Below are 18,790 nucleotides of genomic sequence, written 5' to 3' on the forward strand. Positions count from 1 at the left end.
TGGACAGTGAAGTGTCCACGTGTCCCAGAGACAAGTGGACACAACTCGAAGGTCATCAGGAAACAAACTCTCCTCTAGTCTCCTCTCGTTTATCCTTTTCCATTTCCTTTCCTTTTTCATCTCCTCTCTTCTTCTCTTCTCTTCTCTAAATTTCCCTCGGGATTAATAAGGTATCCATCTATCTATCTATCTACATTTGCCATTCTCTCCTTTCCTTTCCTCTCTTCTACTTTCCTTTCCTATCCTATCTAATCCTTTCCTATCTGTCTTTTCCAATAATTTCCTCTCTTTCTTTTCATCTCCTCTCTTTCTCCTCTCTCTTCTCTTTTCTATCTCCTCTCTCCTCTCCCTCCTCTCTCTCTCCCATCTCCTCCCTCTGTATCTCCCCTCCTCTCCTCTAACCTCTATTTACTTCCTTTCCTCTCTCTCTCCCCTCTCTTTCATCTCTCTCTCTCTCTCTCTCTCTCTCTCTCTCTCCCATCTCTCTCTCTCTCTCTCTCTCTCTCTCTCTCTCTCTCTCTCTCTCTCTCTCTCTCTCTCTCTCTCTCTCTCTTTTCTATATCCTCTCCTTCTTTCCTCTTTCCTATCTCCTTTCCCCCCTCTCTCTCTCTCTCTCTCTCTCTCTCTCTCGCTGTCTCGCTGTCTCTCTCTCTCTCTCTCTCTCTCTCTCTCTCTCTCTCTCTCTCTCTCTCTCTCTCTCTCTCTCTCTCTCTCTCTCTCTCTCCTGCTCTCCCCTCTCTCTCTCCTTTCCTTTCTTTCCTCTCTCTCTCTCTCCTTTCTCTCTCTCTCTCTCTCTCTCTCTCTCTCTCTCTCTCTCTCCCCACTCTCCCCTCTCTCCCTCTCTCTCTCCCCTTCCTCTCCCCTCTCTTCTGCTGATGGATCACATTTCATGCAGCTCTCTGTGAAACGAGGGAGGGCTGTGGGTCCCATGCATGAAGGGGGCGGGTCAGCACAGTCAGGAAGTGCTCTGTGATTGGCTGCCGGGCCTCGGGCAGAGCTGAAAGTTTGCAGAGAGAAGGAGGAAGTTGTTGTGTGGCTGTGACTGTTGAACAGAACAGGAACTGCTCTGACTGCTCTCTCTCTCTCTCTCGACTATAACGGAAAACTCGCCGACATGAAGAAGTCCTCCAGGTAAACAGCTCGTTCACAATAGAGAATCAATGATTGACAGAGGCAGGGAGCACAGATGGTTTATGGGTAAAGGTTGTTTTATTACAGGAGAAGCTCTTGATGATTCATTGCTAAACCATGAAGTAAATGTGGAGTAACTTTGGTTTTATTCTAAATGCATAAGGCAGATTCAGAAGCAGATCTTTGAGGTGCCACACCCAGCTCCTCCCTCATTTCTAGTTTAACTCATATTTGAATAGATTGAAGCTCAGTGAAGTTTGGTTTGTAAAAAGCTTTTCATGTTTCAGCAGCTGCAGTTGTTTTAGTTATTTTCCGTTCAAACACAGGCAGCGGCTGTTGTGCGGCTTCACAACCACACATGGAAGTTGTGTTGTCTCACAAACACTGTTGTCAAGCAAGCAGTTTGATGCAGAGGGTTTGTCCCTGTTTGTGTTGGTTGGTGGGGTGGTGGTGGTGGTGGTGGGGGGTGGGGGGGGGGGGCTGTGTGGAGAGAACATGAAACCAATACGAAGTAGAAACATTTGTGTTGATGCAACACCGATCAAATTACAAGAGGAAGGTTGGACGGAAATGCACAAAATGCTAATTCTGTTTGGCTTGAAGAACAAATTAGAAAGTGTCTGTTGCTGATTTAAAACGTGAGACGATGAAAATTTACAGTCTTGTTGTTTGGTCGTCTTAAAAAAAAAGACATCTGACTTTAATGGAAACAAGATGTGTTGTGAGCGAGAGGTTTGTCATCGCACATGTTTTCTATTTTATTCGCCTGTTTACGTGTCGTCAGTGGATCCTTTGTTTCTCTAATGATCGTCGGAACAAATGAAACTCGTCACATTCCTGCTCAGTTATGAAACACACACACACACACGTAGATTGTGAGAGTGAATGTGAAGCGACAGGAACCAGTCACACTGTGCTCGGCTGCTCTGAACACACATCACACACTGCAGATACACATCTTTATCAGGAAGAATTTCCATTGTGGTTCTAATCAACTCATTAATTTCTTGAGCGTGCAGGAAGCCTTCTATCTGAGCGTCTAACACAAAATGCTGCAGAGACAGTTTCTCTGTGGACACGTGGACGGACCGATGGTACAAAAACCAATTCTGCTCAGCGTGCAGAAACAGTGACATCATCGATCGCTCCCCTGCTTAACATGGAGCAGAGATATAGACCAGGTCTCTGACTGCATGTTGCACCAGAAACACCAATAAACCAAAGTAACAGCCTCTTATATTCATTTAAGTTTAAAGAAATATCTTTAAAATCAAGGGTAATGACTGTAAGAGGTGTGAATTTATGCAAATCCAAGGAAGAGGGAAATTATTTTTATCTTGTGTCTCGGTTTGGAACGGAACCACAAATATAGCTCATCCGTATTCTAAAATTAAAATATTTAATCAAACCTTCATGTCCGACTGAAAACATGCAAATTCAGAGTGAGGAAACTATAAAACAATCTGCATCATGTGTGAAAGATTAACATCGTTTCCTCTTTCACTTCCTCTCTTGAATATACCGCATTGTCTGCTAGTGTCAGACTAGTCTGGTGTCGTATTCACCACGGAGCTGATCCGATGTGTCTGTGTCCATTAGCCGGACCACTGCAGTGCTCCAGTCCTAATGGAGCCGGACCACTCCCACTGTTCCCAGCACTCACACGGTTCAGGGGGTTCTGACCCACCACTCAGACCATAGCCTGCATCTCATCTCTGTGGTCTCTGCATGAAGCACTTTGCTGAGAGGAATCCTCATCCGATCAATCATTTAAGACGAATTCCATCATGCATCCAGTTTGATTTTTGGACAAATCAGAAGCCTCAGGAAATATCCGCAAGATTGTAAATATTTAAACACTGCAAAAGAAACATTAAAAACATGTTCTGTCAACAAAAGGCACCTAATTCATGTTTGAACAAGGCAAACACATTCAAAAGACACAGTGAAGCGTCTGTTAAACGTTTTGTTTGGATTGTGGTGACTCCGGTTCTCAAGATATTTGAGCCACAGACAGATATTATTCCTTATTAGATTACATAACTACACAGATGATGAACAAGCTAAAACTCAAGATCATACAAAGGCTTCCTGCTTAGTGACATTTGCTTCCTTGAATCTTTATGCCGGTGCAGTGACGGTTGAAACTTTGTCGAAAAAGTCTTGAAACCAGTTGTGATCGGTATCTGCAGACTTATCTCCATAGAAACACATTTGCATACAAAGCAGATTATTGAGATCCAATCACAGGTCCTCACAGGAAGAATTTTTATACCAGAGGTGAACACTGGTGATAGGATCTCTCAGGGTCTCTGTGCCCATTAGTGCAGCTCAAGCTAGTTTTTGCGTAGTTTGACATTTAAGCCAAATGCAACAAAGCTCCTCCCACAGTATCCTGACGTTATGAAACTCTCCCATGACGCAGCGTTTCTCAGAGGAAGCCGGACTCGTCTTCATCAGTGCTCTGGTTCTCTGTGTTTCCAGGGAGCAGGCAGGTCAGCGCTACTTGTTCATGAGTGGTTTGTGTGTTTGTGCATTCCATCTCCCTGGAAACCTGGTGACATGGACTGCAACCACATGGGCTCTGCCTGTTACCCAGCATGCCCCTGTACTAATTACAGGCTCTGGATCAATCTCCCGGTCCTCTCATTGGCTAGAACCAGGCCATGCCTCAGCTTACTGGCAGACCACAAACACACACACACAAACAAACACACACACACACACAGACAGACAAACAGGCCTTTATGTGCTGCCTTCACAGAGCTGCTCGCCTCCAGCTGACCAGAGACACAGCAGCCGCGCCAAAGTTCAGTCGACTGTTTAATTCTTCTTTTCATCTTTTCTCAGCGGCTTCACAGAATTTGGGAAGAGACAAAAGTCTGATGAGCGTTTTAAGATAGATTTTACTTTTGTTCCCTCCTATCGTTGATCTGTAAAAACAGCCGGTGGCTTCCAGAGAAAGAACGAGAACCTGATGTAACTTGTTCAGAGCGACACGCAGGCTTTTCCAAGTAACTCCCTGTTAAACAAATGTCAGGTTGTGTAGACACACACTGCTCATCCTGGTTCTTAGACTTCAAATTACACACCGACACCTGTAATAAGTGTTGGAACCTTCAACTGTAAATACAGATAATATTATATCATGTCGGATCCAGGCGCCGTCATTTAACGCCTTCGGTGGTAGAGTCTGTGCAGTGGTGATCGTGATGTGGAGCCAACCAAACCATATTGGAGAAAGATATATTCTATGTGTACTTTGTTTTTTTTGGGCCACGTCCCATCTGCTAACATGGAGGAGGCTGGATTTATGACCTATATCCAACCACCAGGGGGCGATCATGATAGGCTTGGAACACGTTTCCTTCTGAATGCAAAGCTAATTTATTTGAATATCTTAAATCATATTTTGTTTAGTTCCCGTCGGTGTTCCCTGGTACGTTTTTTCATTTATGCTTATATTAATTTCTGCAACTGTGAATCAGTAAAATGTCACCAAACTAGAATGTGAGTGCAGGTGAACACAGACCCACAACTAAAAACAAGGATCCAGAGCAGGATTAATTTTTACTCTCAGGAATATCTGTAAACTTTACAGAACTGAACTGAAGTTCTTCACCTGTCTGTGTTCAACTGTTATTTCCCATCCCTTCAGTGTTGGAGAGAAGCAGCAGTCACGGTCCAGACACTGATATATTCTTTATTACTCCTCAGGAGGTTTTCATCCCGGTGTGTTTGCTTGTTGAGGAGTTTATTCAGTTTCCTCTGTTTGCTCAGCGTCCTCTCTCCTGTTGCCGAGCAGGAAGAGACGCTCCCTCCGCTTCCCTTCATCTTATCAAGCCTTACTTTTTACTGCTGTTGCCGTGGTGACTTCCACCTGTCAGCCGAGGCAGAGCTGCAAGAATCCTGATAATCTGGTTGGCTGACGGCCTCCTGGCAGGTCAGGGTGGGCGGGGCGGGGTCCGGGTGATTGACAGACAGCTGATTCAGGAACAGCTGTAAAGTGATGAGGCAGCGACGGGTTCTGAGTGACGGGTCTGATGATCGTAGAGATTCTCCGTCCTCCTCCTCTCGTGTCACATTGTCTGAGCTGCACAGTCCCAGGACGTCTCTGCTCGCTTGTTTGATCAACTTCTGTCCTCAGCCACATCAGAGACGTCTTTATTCAATTAGACAAAAGCTGATCTGTGTCCAGGAACACAGCATTCAGCTCAGGGCTGCTGCAGCAACTTCTAATCAGACTGACACACCCATTTTCCCACAGTCTGTTCCTTGTGCTTGTTGCCTCGGAGCGGTCAGGCCTTTAAAAAATGTGTCTTTTAAAATAAAGTGTTTAATTTTAGGGAGGTGAAGTTTCTCTTCTGACCGTCTCGACCGATTTTCTAACAATATCAACTCAGCAGCTTTAACGGTTGCTTTTCTTTTTCTGTCTTTTCCTCTTTTCTCCGTCCAACATTTTTCTTGTTCAGTGAGATAAATGAACTGGAGCTTGTTCTGTCAGGTTTTTAAATCTGGGCTGGAATGGTGTCGTGCTGCTTTTAACACCAAACGTCTCTTTACATATGACACACACAGAAGAGTCTGTCCAATCTTGATATAAGATTTAAAAGCAGGTGAGGTTACTTTTCTTATTTTTCCTCTGAGTCACTTCTCACTGTCTTGAAAGAAACGTTTCTGGATGAATTCTCAGCTACAGTTCTGGGTCCAGATCTGCTCCTAATATCACTTTGGAGTTTATCTGCAGATTATTAACTTTCCAAGCTGATCAGTAACTTTCAACGTTGACAAAAATTATACGAAAAACATAGTTCCCAAACTATATCTGCAAATAATAGCCCATCTATTGCAGATTTTGATTATTTCTTATGATATGTCATTTTTATCATTTATATCATGAGAAAGTTCAAAAAATATGTCATGCATAGTTAAAAAATGCATTCTTCCAACTATCTCTGTAACTGATAGAACGATAGATGATCTACAGCTGAGATAATGTTGAAGTCTTACTGCAAAGGCTTTATTTCAGTATGAAAATATTAAAAAGTTAACATTGTTTATGTGCAAACTTCTTCTAATTGTTGTTCCCATCGATGGATGAAATAGTTTTCACAGCAGTTAAAGATGTGAACAGTTTTTCTTCCTCACTGGAGTTGGTACCTGTTCTCTCTCTTCTTCGTGAACCTTTCAGTTAGTGTGAAAGCGAGCGAGGACGATTCCAGCTCGAAGAAGAAAGAATGAATAATTCACATTCTCATAGGAAGATCTGATGGGACGACGGCTCAGGAGCTTTAACAAACACTCATATATTCTGTGTGAAGTGATGATGACGACGCTGATATTGACCGAGCTGCAGATCAAACTTCACTGGAGACGTTTCATTAATTTCTCCTTCTTCTTTTTCAGCAAATCCAAAGAATGCGCCTTGAATGCAGGTAAGAAGCTGAAGCTTTAAATCTGTGTGTGAAAGTCTCCATGTGTCTGATTTAATTAGATCAAATTAGCTTTAAAGAAGAAGACGATGTGTGACAGTTAATTAGGCTGAAGGAGCCTCGGTGTTCCCTGAAAGGATTTTTATTTCTGTCATTTTGAGCCATTAATTCTCGTTATAAACATCGAACATCCTGCAGAAGTTGTCCCTGGAAATCTGTCTTTAAGAGAAGATCTGACTTCTGATGAAGCATCGTATTATAACACCAGAAGTCACCAGTGGACAGAAGGAGGAACTACAGAGCATGTGTTTGTTTCTGAAGCATCAGTATCGATTAAAGGCTCATGAAGAATTGGATTTGCTGACTCATGTTCGATCATTACAGCTAACAGGGGTTTTAACTAAAGAATAAACTTTAGATATCATCAATCTATTATGTTTTAAAGTTCAGACGTGCGTCCTGTGTCTCCTCCTTTTCGTTCCCCTCTTCCTCTCCTCTCACGTTCCCTCTCTTCTCTCCTCGTTCCCTCAGAGGATGGATACGTGAGGATGTTCCTGCGAGGACGTCCCGTCACCATGCACCTCCCCGACCAGCAGAGGGAGACCTACAGCCTGGAGCCCAAGGTGGCGCTGCCTGACCGCAAGCTGAAACTGCAGTGGGTGTATCCTTCAGACTGGGTGGATGTAAAGTGGAGAAGTGAATGAGTCATACTAGGAAGGACAAAAAATAAATAAATACATGTAGAAATACAGAAATAACTGTACCATATATTTATTGTTGAGTATATATTTAATGATTGATTTCTGCATTTATTTATATACTTTTGTCATCTGTTTAAGAGAAGGGATCAATAATTTTCCTAATTGATTTAAGCTCCACTGGTTAAAAGTGGATATTTTACTTTATTATCCTTCAATTTATAGTATAGAGCAGGGGTCTTCAACATTTTTCAGGCCAAGGACCCCCAAACTGCTGGAGAGATGGAGCAGGGACCCCATACTATATATATCGTTTGATGTGTCTTATATTAAACTGGGCTTAGTGCCATCTGCCAGGTATAAACATAGCTACCCTTTTATTGTGCATTCAATACTAAACTATATAACACGGCTTCATATATTCATGTTTTTAATTTAAACTCATGCAAGGTACAGGGTGACCATTCCACTGCCATTTATAAACATACATCTTGCATATAACACTGAGCTATTACAATAATTCACAGATTCATGTTTTTATTTTAAACATATGTAGAAGAGACAGGGTCATATCAGCCTCACAATATGTCGGATACATGTTAATTTGTACTTAGAGACATTTAAATTTTTTGAAAAAAAAAATTTGGAAAAAAATTGTCTCAAGCTAAAATTTTGCGACCCCACTGCAGTACCTCCGCGGACCCCCTAGGGGTCACGGACCCCATGTTGAAGACCTCTGGTATAGAGTATAATCTGGGTCATCTAATCTTTCCTTTATCTTTTCTCAATACTCTGCTTTTTGACATTTGTTTCTTGATGATGCAGCTTTTTGTTTGTTGTTCACCCAGAAATGGCTGAAGTAGAATAACGTGTAGTAAAAAGCTCGAACTCACCTCCCCAGCTGCCTCGTGTCTGATTCCCTAACTTGAGCGCGGCCCAGGTACGGATACCGTGGTCGTGACTGTCGCTCCAACCTCTACCTGCTGCCCACGGGCGAGATCGTCTACTTCAACGCCTCCGTGGTGGTTCTGTACAACACGGAGGAGCAGCAGCAGAGACACTACCTGGGCCACAACGATGACGTGAAATGGTGAGAAGACACTTTCATTAAATAACAAATAATTCAATTTATTTGTTATTTCTCCTGTCGGTCATACACGTGTATTATTCAGTCAAAACCCGCGTTTCGAGGAAGAGAGTGAGTCGTATCCGAGAAAACACTGAAGATACATAAACAATAAATAAATAGTTTATAATTAAATACTTGCATAAACGTAGCAAATGTTTAGACAAACAAGTTTTCTCGTAAGAAGAGAAGCATAAAAAACTGATTTATGATTTGCATTCGCAGACATCACAACGAACATAAACACAGACGTACGATGAGTCGCCTGATTACTTCACTGTTTATTAGAATTATCTAAAAGATGGAATTATCGTATGTTATGGGAATTGTGGTATTATTGATCTTACAGAGTGGAAAATTGTCGTTCAAATACAATATTTCTCGTACATCAGCCGAGGTTCTGTTCCTCTCATCGCTCTTGTTCTCGTGTCAGTGACGTCTTCCTGCAGCTGACTGTGTTCAACATTAGTGGGAGTTGTGGTTTACTTGACGAGCGCCAGTGGACTTCCTGAAGTGGATCCACTGGCACGTAAACAAACCCAATCCCCCCAGGGCATGCTGGGAAAAAAACGTTGGTCTATGCAGAGAAACAAATGTGGTCTCCTCTCCCACGCCGTCGAGTCGAGTCCAACTCCAGAATGAAATAACTGTGGTTTGCACTTAAATAAACTTCATGCAGTCAGAATGACATGAAAGATATTCACAAAATTTGACAAATTCAAGTGTCAATGAGTTTATAAAAACATGTTTTGGGCTTTCTTTTTCTTTCCTAAAACTATCTTGTCTATATGAATGAATCAATCAATCAATCAAGTTTTATTTGTATATCCCACATTCACAAATCACAATTCGTCTCATAGGGCTTTAACATGGTGTGACATCCTCTGTCCTTAACCCTCAACAAGAGTAAGGAAAAACTACTAAAAACCCTTTTAACAGGTAAAAATATGTAGAAACCTCAGAGAGACACATGTGAGGATCCCTCTCCCAGGACGGACAGAAGTGCAATAGATTTCAAGTGTTAAGAAAACATCATCAGGATTAATCAGACGTACTTAAAGTATATCAACAGCAACATGACGTCATATCCTGTTTTCTTCACTGTTCTTGCCTCTGAATCAGCTCCTCCCAGATTTTAAACCTTTCTCCATAAAGAAAATGTGGATAAAAATATAACGCAGATGATAGTATTTCATTTTTTTCCTCTTATCAGCCTGAGTGTCCATCCTGACATGGTTACCATAGCAACGGGGCAAATGGCCGGAACCTCTAAAGATGGAAAGGTAACGTGAAAAACACACTTTCTCCTCCTTCTAAATCCAGACATAGTTTTGCTCTTAAACATTAAGATGAAGGAATAAACACATTTTGCATATGAACAAGGATTTGGAAATGTGTTTAGTTTCTTGTTATGAAATGTCAATGTGTTTTTATTTACTCTGTCCCGTCGGTGCTCAGCTGCTGGCTCCTCACGTTCGTGTTTGGGATTCTGTGAGTCTCAACACGCTGCACGTCATCGGGATGGGAGTGTTCGACAGAGCCGTCACTTGTGTCACTTTCTCCAAGTCGGTGAGCGGCTTCACATCCTGTAGAGTTTAGTGAGCGACCGACTGGTGGTTCACATTCGTTTGTTTAATAAATACAATTTAAGACCTGACTCCTTATTTTCTTCTTTTCAGAACGGCGGCGCCTTCCTCTGCGCCGTGGACGACGCCAACGATCACGTCCTGTCCGTCTGGAACTGGCAGAAGGAGAAACAACTGGCTGATGTGAAGGTATCTGACCTTTGACCTTTGACCCTTATCTTATTCATACATCTGTCATGATGGATTCCACTTCCTGGTTTGAAATGATAATTAACAAACACAATGAATAACCGGATGGAATACGAATGTTTGTAAAACTCTGTGATAGATCCGTGTTTTATATCATTCCGTCCCTGCAGTGCTCCAACGACTCTGTCCTGGGCGCCGTGTTCCATCCCACGGACGCCAACCTGATCGTCACCTGTGGAAAGTCTCACATTAACTTCTGGACCATGGAGGGAAACACTCTGAGCAAGAGACAGGGCCTGTTCGAAGTACGAGAAACAAATATAACAACCCCTACCACCTCAAATCAATCTGTCTACTCTAAAATAATGAAATAAAGGAACTGAGCCTCATGTCATCTCTTTCTTTCTCTTCCTCCGTTTCCTAGAAACATGAGAAACCAAAGTACGTGTTGTGCGTGGCGTTCGCTCAGAACGGAGACGCCATCACAGGAGACTCCAGTGGAAACATCTACGTCTGGGCTAAAGGTGAAAAAATCTGAATAAGTCCTTCTCATCCAAACCTTTTAAATCTCCAGCGGTCTTCATGTAAGAACACGACAAGATGTTCGAAAGCAGTGACTCCTGTGTGTGATTGACAGGTGGTTACCGCATCAGCCAGGTGGTGTCGGGCGCCCACGAGGGGGGGATCTTCTCCTTGTGTGTCCTGAAGGACGGCACCATGGTGTCCGGGGGGGGCAAGGACCGCAAGGTGGCGCTGTGGGACCACGAGTACAGGAAGCAGTCGGACATGGAGGTGATGGAGCTGGACTGTGGATGAGAGAGAGAATCAAGTTCGGGAGAAAGAGAAATCTTTAAATGTGTGTGTGTTTGTGTGTGTCTGTGTGTGTGCGTGTGTGTCCAGGTCGGGGAGGCGTTTGGTCCCATTCGCGCTCTGACTGAGGGAAAACCAGGAGAGCTTTTCGTTGGAACCACAAAGAACGCCATCATCAGAGCGGCGTTCCCTGACACCCTGACCCCGATTGTGCAGGTACACACACATTAAAAAGACCTTCCTCCACACACCCTCTTTATAGATGTAGTTTCTCCTCCTTCCTTCCTGACCTGACGGAGGCGTGATGTGTTCCAGGGTCACACCGACGAGCTGTGGGGTCTGGATGCTCATCCGTCCATGGAGCAGTTCGCCACCTGCTCCCAGGACAAGCAGGTTCACCTCTGGGACACCGACTCCCATCAGCCCCTCTGGAGCAAGACCATCGAGGTGAGGAGGAAGCAGCGAACACCAGGATGTTAAAAGAGTGATTCTGTTTTTAATAGTAAGATCGTTATGATTAATTCATTTCTTCCTCCGCTGCAGGACCCAGGCCGGTCGGTAGGTTTCCATCCCAGCGGAGCCGTTCTGGCCGTCGGGACCATGACTGGAAGGTCGGCATCGAACACTTTACACAACATTTACAATCGGTGGAACAACAATTACACAAGATGACAACTGATCGATCTCTTACAACAATAATCATGACAAGCTATAGAGCTCAGTTTATCTTACAGGCACTTTCATGACATGTAAACTAATTCATAATGGTAGAATGTCTTTGTTCAAGCATAAGGAAAATTATATAAACTGCAGCACTATTTAATATGATATTTGAAAGCTAATACTCGTACTATATGAACTGTACCTAGTTATCATATTTATACACTTTTCCTAATTCATTTTTTGGTTAAAAACAGTACCAGAGCATAAATGGCTGATTTACAGATTTTTCACATATTTCACTTTAGATTTTTGGACAAAAATGGTCAATCATGGATTTGTGTAGTTTTACCTTTTTTGTTTGTGTTGGGTTAAGGTATATTTTTTTGTCAACATTGTATTGTGACTATTTTTAGATTTAAAAAGTCAAATCAAAAGGTCAAAAGGTAAATTATCCTCGGCTAGAAGGTTAGAAGGTTTTTCTGCATTGTCCTGGTCAAATACACAAGTAAATACAATAAAATTAACAATATAATGGAAATATAGTAGTAATAATAAAGATAGTCAGTCAGTCAGTCCCAACTGGGAGATGATTGTGGCCATTGCACATAGAGCAAAGTAACAATAAAACTAATTAAAATGGCTTAAAATAGATTGTAATGCATACTAAAAAAAAGTAAATGATACACAGTAAAGTAGTAAATATAATTCACCCATAAACAAGAGACTAAATTCAAGAGATGACAAACTATGAACAAGGGACAAGTTTGCAAAGCTGCAGGAGTTGTTTGCATTTAAAGACAAAGTTATGAGGTCGGTGGGAATATGACAAACTGAAACAAACTCTGAATATGAGATGTGCAGATTCACAGTTTTCTGCAGGAGTAGGTAGAGAGTTCATAAAGATATTGATTAGAGAATTGAACCTGTGATGAGGCCACTGAGCCGGACTGGTCCCTGTGTGTTGCAGGTGGTTGGTGCTGGACACCGACACTCGGGATCTCGTTACTATGCACACGGACGGAAACGAGATAATTTCCAACATCAGGTATTCACCAGGTAAGACATCTTCTGTTCAAGACCCAGCACGCGTCCTGACTCTAAAGTAACTCGAGCTGTCATGTGATATATCTCTGTTCACCTTGTGTCTTCAGACGGGAACTTCCTGGCTGTGGCTTCGCACGACAACTTTGTTTACATCTACGCTGTGACGGAGAACGGACGGAAGTACAGCCGTGTGGGGAAATGCACCGTACGTACACCTTCCTGGAATAAACACCGTGTTTCATTTACTCTTATTGTTTGTTTACTAGAAAACAAACTGCCTGAGAGTTTCTTGTTCTCTGACGTGCTCAGTGTTCTCCTTCGCCCTCAGGGTCACTCCAGCTTCGTCACCCACGTGGACTGGTCCCAGGACAGCCAGTACCTCGTCACCAACTCAGGAGACTACGAGATCCTCTTCTGTACGTCACTCGCCCTCTAAAGCAACACTGTGCAACTCACTGGGCAACAGCGCCCCCTGCAGCCACATGTCTGAGTGGTTTTCATGAAAAAAACTAAGCCAGAGCTCTGACTGTGTTGAACTGAAACACAACTGAAAGCTGGATATTACCCATGATCCTCTGCTTCCTGCAGCTGTAACAAATCCACCAAAATCTAATTTAAAGTTCTTCATATTTTCAAAGTTTCCTGCTGAATATTGGAGATAAATTCTGTTTTTTAATAACATCTGAGTCTTTTTAACTGATCCACAGTTCAGCTTCACTCTTCAGCTTGCTGCAGCTGATTCTGAAAGTTGAAGCTGTGACTTAAAAACCCGAATCCTGTTTCTTTAACAAGAGCTCTTATGTTTCAAACATAAATTCATGTTAAAAACACTGATTGTTGTTGAATAAAGTATTTTTTGTTTGAATTTTTCAGGGGAGGCCTCCAGTTGTAAACATGTGACCAGCATGGACACCATGCGTAACCTGGACTGGGCCACTTCCACCTGCACTCTGGCCTTTACCACCTTCGGTAGGTGGATGAAACTCCCTCGACCTCCTTCACCTCCTTCTTCTCTCAGCCGTTCACTAACCTCACTCTCCCTGCGTCTCTCAGGAGTCTGGCCCGACGGCGCCGACGGCACCGACCTCAACGCCGTGTGCAGGTCACATGACGGATCCCTGCTGGCCTCTGCCGACGACTTCGGCAAAGTGCACTTGTTCTCCTTCCCCTGCTCTCAACCAAGGGTCAGTTCACTTCCTGAGCCGCCGCTCTCCTCCACTTGTTAACGAACTCAGTGAAACAAAATGAAAGCTCAGCAGAAATAACCAAATGCTCAACCACAGAATCACAAGCAGCGCGATAATCCACCCAATTTCTTCCAGGTGTTTTCCTGCCCACAAACTCATGGAGACTGTGGCTTCTTCTCAGCAAGATATAATTCTGAGCCACAGCCTTTTAAAGTGGAGCAGTAAACTTAACTGTCTGTGCAGAGGAGCTGGAGGCCCTTAGCACAGACACTGTAAATACTTCCAACGTGTTTATAGTTAGAAAAACTGCTCTTAAAAGTTTAACACACATTTAGTGGCTGAAACCAAAAAGTCACGTTTGCACTTCATGAAAAACTGATTGACGCAAAAGGTTTCTTAGGATTATGTCACCGTCAACCTGAACGTATGAAGAAGAATCTGAAAGGTTTTGACATTGTGAATTAAAATCTAGATCCCTACAAAGTCCAGAATTCATCCATGAGTCCGATATCTGGTTTTCTCACAACCACAGAACTGGGACCAGATGACTCCTGAACTTCCTGGTTCCTGATTCTCACTATTTAAAACTTCAGTCTTTTCTCAGAGGCGATTGTAGCCACTGAAGTCACATGGTGCAAGAAACAGGCTTTAGAGAAACGTAGAGAAATAACCAGGGTTGATGTGGCTCCTTAAAAAGAAATAATCAGCTGTCTTAAATTCAGATTAGATGGCTCTTAACCTTTGAAGCCCGTTAATGTGAAATGTCTCTACTCTTAAGTTTATATTAAGAAATTGATTTAGCCACTGTGCTAGTTACTTTATGAACATGGAGGAATGAAAGTTTAACGATAAGTTCTCGTGGTCCTTAAACCCTCAAAGTTCTCATGAAGCAAACTTTGCTGTGTTCAAAGTCTTTCAAACTGGGGACAATGGGAATCAAGGCGGTTGAGACTTAAGTGTATTTTCTGATTTGTAAAAGCTGCTGAACTCTTGATCCTGTTTTCGTCTTCACCATTAAAACCATTTCTCTTCTTCCTCTGCACGTGTCCAGGCTCCGAGCCACGAGTACGGTGGCCACAGCAGTCACGTGACCAACGTTGCCTTCCTGCACGACGACAGTCACCTGATCTCCACCGGCGGGAAAGACACCAGCATCCTGCAGTGGGTGGTCGCCTAGACGACGAGATCGGCAGGCCACCTCTCGAATCCAGCATCCTCACCTCTTCACTGTTTTACCCTCCTGCCACCAGGGGGCAGCACTTCCTCTGTGCCTACCGGAATGTACACACACGCATCCTAACCGAGAAACACCAGATGAGATCATTAATGTAATAAATGGAATATTATTTAGTGTCCAGCTTGTTTGTAATAGAATGTAGAGAAGACAGGCAGGAAGTGACGAAGCAGGAAGTGACCTGTGACTTTAGCGTTAGTGCTAACTGTGCCTAAACCATGTTTATCTTAACCCCTTTAACGGGAATCCACCTGTTTTACATGACAAGCGTGTTTTAGCTCCTTTGTTATAAATCACGTGCACTTTACAGTTGTTTTTTGCTACACTCACATGTTTAGGGTTATATTTATGGGTTTAATATCAGAGTCTATTTTGTTCTTTTGTTGTGTCAAGCAGCGGAAATTAATTAAAGTTAATTTAGTTTGATGATTTAAAGCGGATTTCAAATCAGTCTGCACGAGAAACGCATGCAACAGTTCTGAAATCACACTGAGTGCATGGGAACAATGCCTAATGAAAACCAAGGAATGAAAAATACACCTAAATATGTATAATTGTTAAAAATTGCTGCACTGTTATGTAAAGTGCACTTGTTTTGATTTAAAGGGGTTAAAACACGCGTACCTTTAAAAAAAGATTCACTCCGGGTGCGAGTTGTTGATTCATGTGAACGTGCACAGGTCGAAATAAATTAAATAAACATGTGAAATTATGACGTATTAGAAAGGAAGATTGTATTCAAACCCCTGAAATAGGTGGAATCCCCCTTTTCACCATAGTTACTCTGACCCTGTCTCCATCCTTCTGCCTGAATAACATCATAATCATAATAATAATAATGAGTATACAGATTCCTCTTAGAGATTGTAAATGGTGCAAAGTGCTGGCTCCCCCCCCCATCCCACCCCCTCAACTGCTGTGTTTCTGATTGTACTACTACTGTAACTGTGCCGAGAGGCCACTAGATGGCGCTAAGAGAATGAGCATGATCCTGTAGATGCTGTTCAAGTTACAAAGGTCTCTAGAGTTGATATAAATATATTATGCAGTATATCCAAGTGGCTGTGTTATTTTAATATTTAACTGTAACGATGATGGATGTTATTAATAATCTTGTGGCACTATTAGCGACAGAGGGCGACTGTGCTGAGTGAAGCTTGAGCTGTGCTTTGCCTTCTTCTGTTTGGTTTCTAAAGTTTTGACCCGAGTGGGAGCTCTTCTCCTCCCCATGAATTGGCTACGAATATATAAGATATAAAATATACATGGGTACTAATCTTTCTTTTGTCTTTTTGTGTGCTAATGTGTTCAATAAATGATTCGCTTAAAATGGCTCTAAATTAACTATCATTACTTATTATTACCGACCTGCGATAACAAGCCTCCACCAACCAGAAAAGATTCACCCGGGATAATGCGTTAAGATAAAGTTTTCTCAACGTAAAAAGGGTTTTGGGGGTCACTGTGACCTGGACCTTTGACCTATGACTTCAAACTACCAAAAATCGAACTTGTTCTTTGAGTCCAAGTTTTAACCAAATGTGAAGAAATTCCAGAGGTGATCCTGAGACGTTGCACTGAAACTACCCAAAGCATGTTTTTTAAGGTGATGGCGACCTTGACTTTTGACCTTCGATCACAATAAGATTGACCTTGAGTCCAAGTAGACACAAAGTCTTTACAGAAATGAAAACATTAAACTTTTCGGCCACTGGTGCGTAATAAAAAAATAATTAGGTGTTGAACAGGAGGCGACCGGCGGCTGTGGAGAGAGGTTTACGATCCACTGACGGTAAACGTGTGTGTGTGTGTGTGTGTGTGTCCGATTCCCAGATCACACACAGCCTCACCTGGAGTTAATAGTGAACAAGATCAGTTAGATTCAACGAAATGCAGTTTAGCATCTAACCAGAAGTGCAAAAAAGCAGTAAAAGTGCAGAGTATGTGCATATGTAAAGTGGAATATGTAAATAAATAAGATATATACAGTAAAAATTGATAGGGATATGAACAGTATTGATACAAGACTAGCAACAATAGAAGTAGGTAGTGTAGATATGATACGTATATATAAAGTGCAGGTGTATAAGTAGTGGTGAAAGTCTGCCTTGCCCCTGCCCGACTAGGATTCTTATAGGGGAAATGTTCACCCCAAAACTAGAGATAAAATGACACCACACATAGGAAGTCTGAATATGGGCATGTTTCATACATAAGGTTGAAGAGCCTGTTAAAGAACATTCCTTCTTTACCCATCCATTAGCAGGTCAAAGATCATTCCAAAAAGGGAGAGAACTAAAGATAAACATATGAGATAGTATTTAAAAAGTCTGAGCATAAGGCGTCATAGATGTAAACATGTCATTCTGGTTTATACCCGTGAAGATTTACTAGCTGAATATACGACAGTAGTAATATTATAACAGAGTAAGTTAAGAGGTGTGGTATGATATAAGTATGATGAATACACTATGAGCAAGATAAGTATGTAAACATTGATATTTACTCGTTTTTCAGAATAAAACCCTTCCAGTTGTGTCCTTGTTGTTTGTCAGAGTCACACACACACACACACACACACACACACACACACACACACTCACACACTGACACACTCACACACTCACACTGAACTCCGACCTCCTGCAGTGGCCGAGGTGTCAGTGTCTGTAGCCGCAGCTCATCAAACCAGAACCATCTCAGTATGTTGTGTTTTCTTCATCGCTCTTCATCGCTCGACATGCAACAATCCAGCAGATCTCCACAGCTGAGACTCAGACATCATCATCAATGACTCAAACTGAAGAAGATGAGTAGAACTGTGCTCGTTATTACAGCTCTTCATCACAAAAGGTGAGGGCACGACACAAAGATATATAAGTTGGAGTGATGATATGGAACTAAGGTGTTTTCTGTCCTTAAAGTGAGGAGGAGGAGGAGGAGGAGGAGGAACAGGAGGAGGTGGTCCAAGACCTCAGTGTTTATCCGGTGAGCAGCAGGCAGGTGAGCAGGGTCAGGTCACACTGGTGTTGTGGTCATAACGTCCTGTTGTCTGTCAACACCTGAGGTGAAGAGGACGTCCTCGTGGTAAACCAGGACTCTGAGGGGTTTGTAGGTTTTTAACATAAGAAAACAAATGAAGACAAAGAGTTTCTGTACTTGTGCTAAGATCAGAAACCTTGTCCACAGAAATGTTCTGCAAACTGCGTGAGGTAAATATCCATTCTCTGATATACAGTTGAAAGGAACAAACCAAAATCTATTAATATCGGTTTTGTTTATTTGTCTCAAAATGTAAAACAACTTGAATTGAATCACGTGAGAACTGAAACTTACACAAATATTTCATAGGTTCCTGCTCTTTTTGTTCTTGAACAGAATCTGAATAAAGATTGCTTCCTTTAAAATGTTTGTTTTGATTCATGAAATCAGGATCTTTACTGGATCTGCGCCGTTTGCTTTCCTTGGACCATAGAAAATCGTGTTGGTAGTTTTTGTGAAATAGTCAGAATCTAACCTACAACCTCACATCATGTTAACACTCATTATAAAGTTATAACAAGATGAATATGAAAAAAAAAAATCATTGTGGATCCATATCGGTGAAAACTGGTCGGCGTGATAAAAAATAAATAAATCATCAAATAAAGTTGTTATAAATAGTATAAAATAAGTTATTTTTAAATTAAA

General features: G+C 42.2%; 1 protein-coding gene across 1 annotated transcript; it reads left to right on the forward strand.

Moving 5' to 3' along the window:
• The first annotated feature begins 1,017 nt into the window (after positions 1-1,017).
• Positions 1,018-16,430, forward strand: eml2 (EMAP like 2). Its single transcript, XM_061072821.1, has 19 exons — positions 1,018-1,131; positions 6,538-6,566; positions 7,095-7,224; positions 8,202-8,351; positions 9,601-9,670; positions 9,846-9,956; positions 10,067-10,162; positions 10,333-10,467; positions 10,587-10,686; positions 10,800-10,954; positions 11,063-11,188; positions 11,288-11,419; positions 11,516-11,583; positions 12,603-12,691; positions 12,787-12,884; positions 13,008-13,095; positions 13,553-13,648; positions 13,733-13,863; positions 14,918-16,430. Exons 1-19 carry the CDS (start codon positions 1,115-1,117, stop codon positions 15,041-15,043), a joined length of 1,947 nt encoding a protein of 648 aa, XP_060928804.1. The 5' UTR covers positions 1,018-1,114; the 3' UTR covers positions 15,044-16,430.
• Positions 16,431-18,790: the final 2,360 nt, after the last annotated feature.

The sequence above is a fragment of the Limanda limanda genome, chromosome 6 (genome assembly GCF_963576545.1).
Source record: "Limanda limanda chromosome 6, fLimLim1.1, whole genome shotgun sequence".
Taxonomy (NCBI): Eukaryota; Metazoa; Chordata; class Actinopteri; order Pleuronectiformes; family Pleuronectidae; genus Limanda; species Limanda limanda.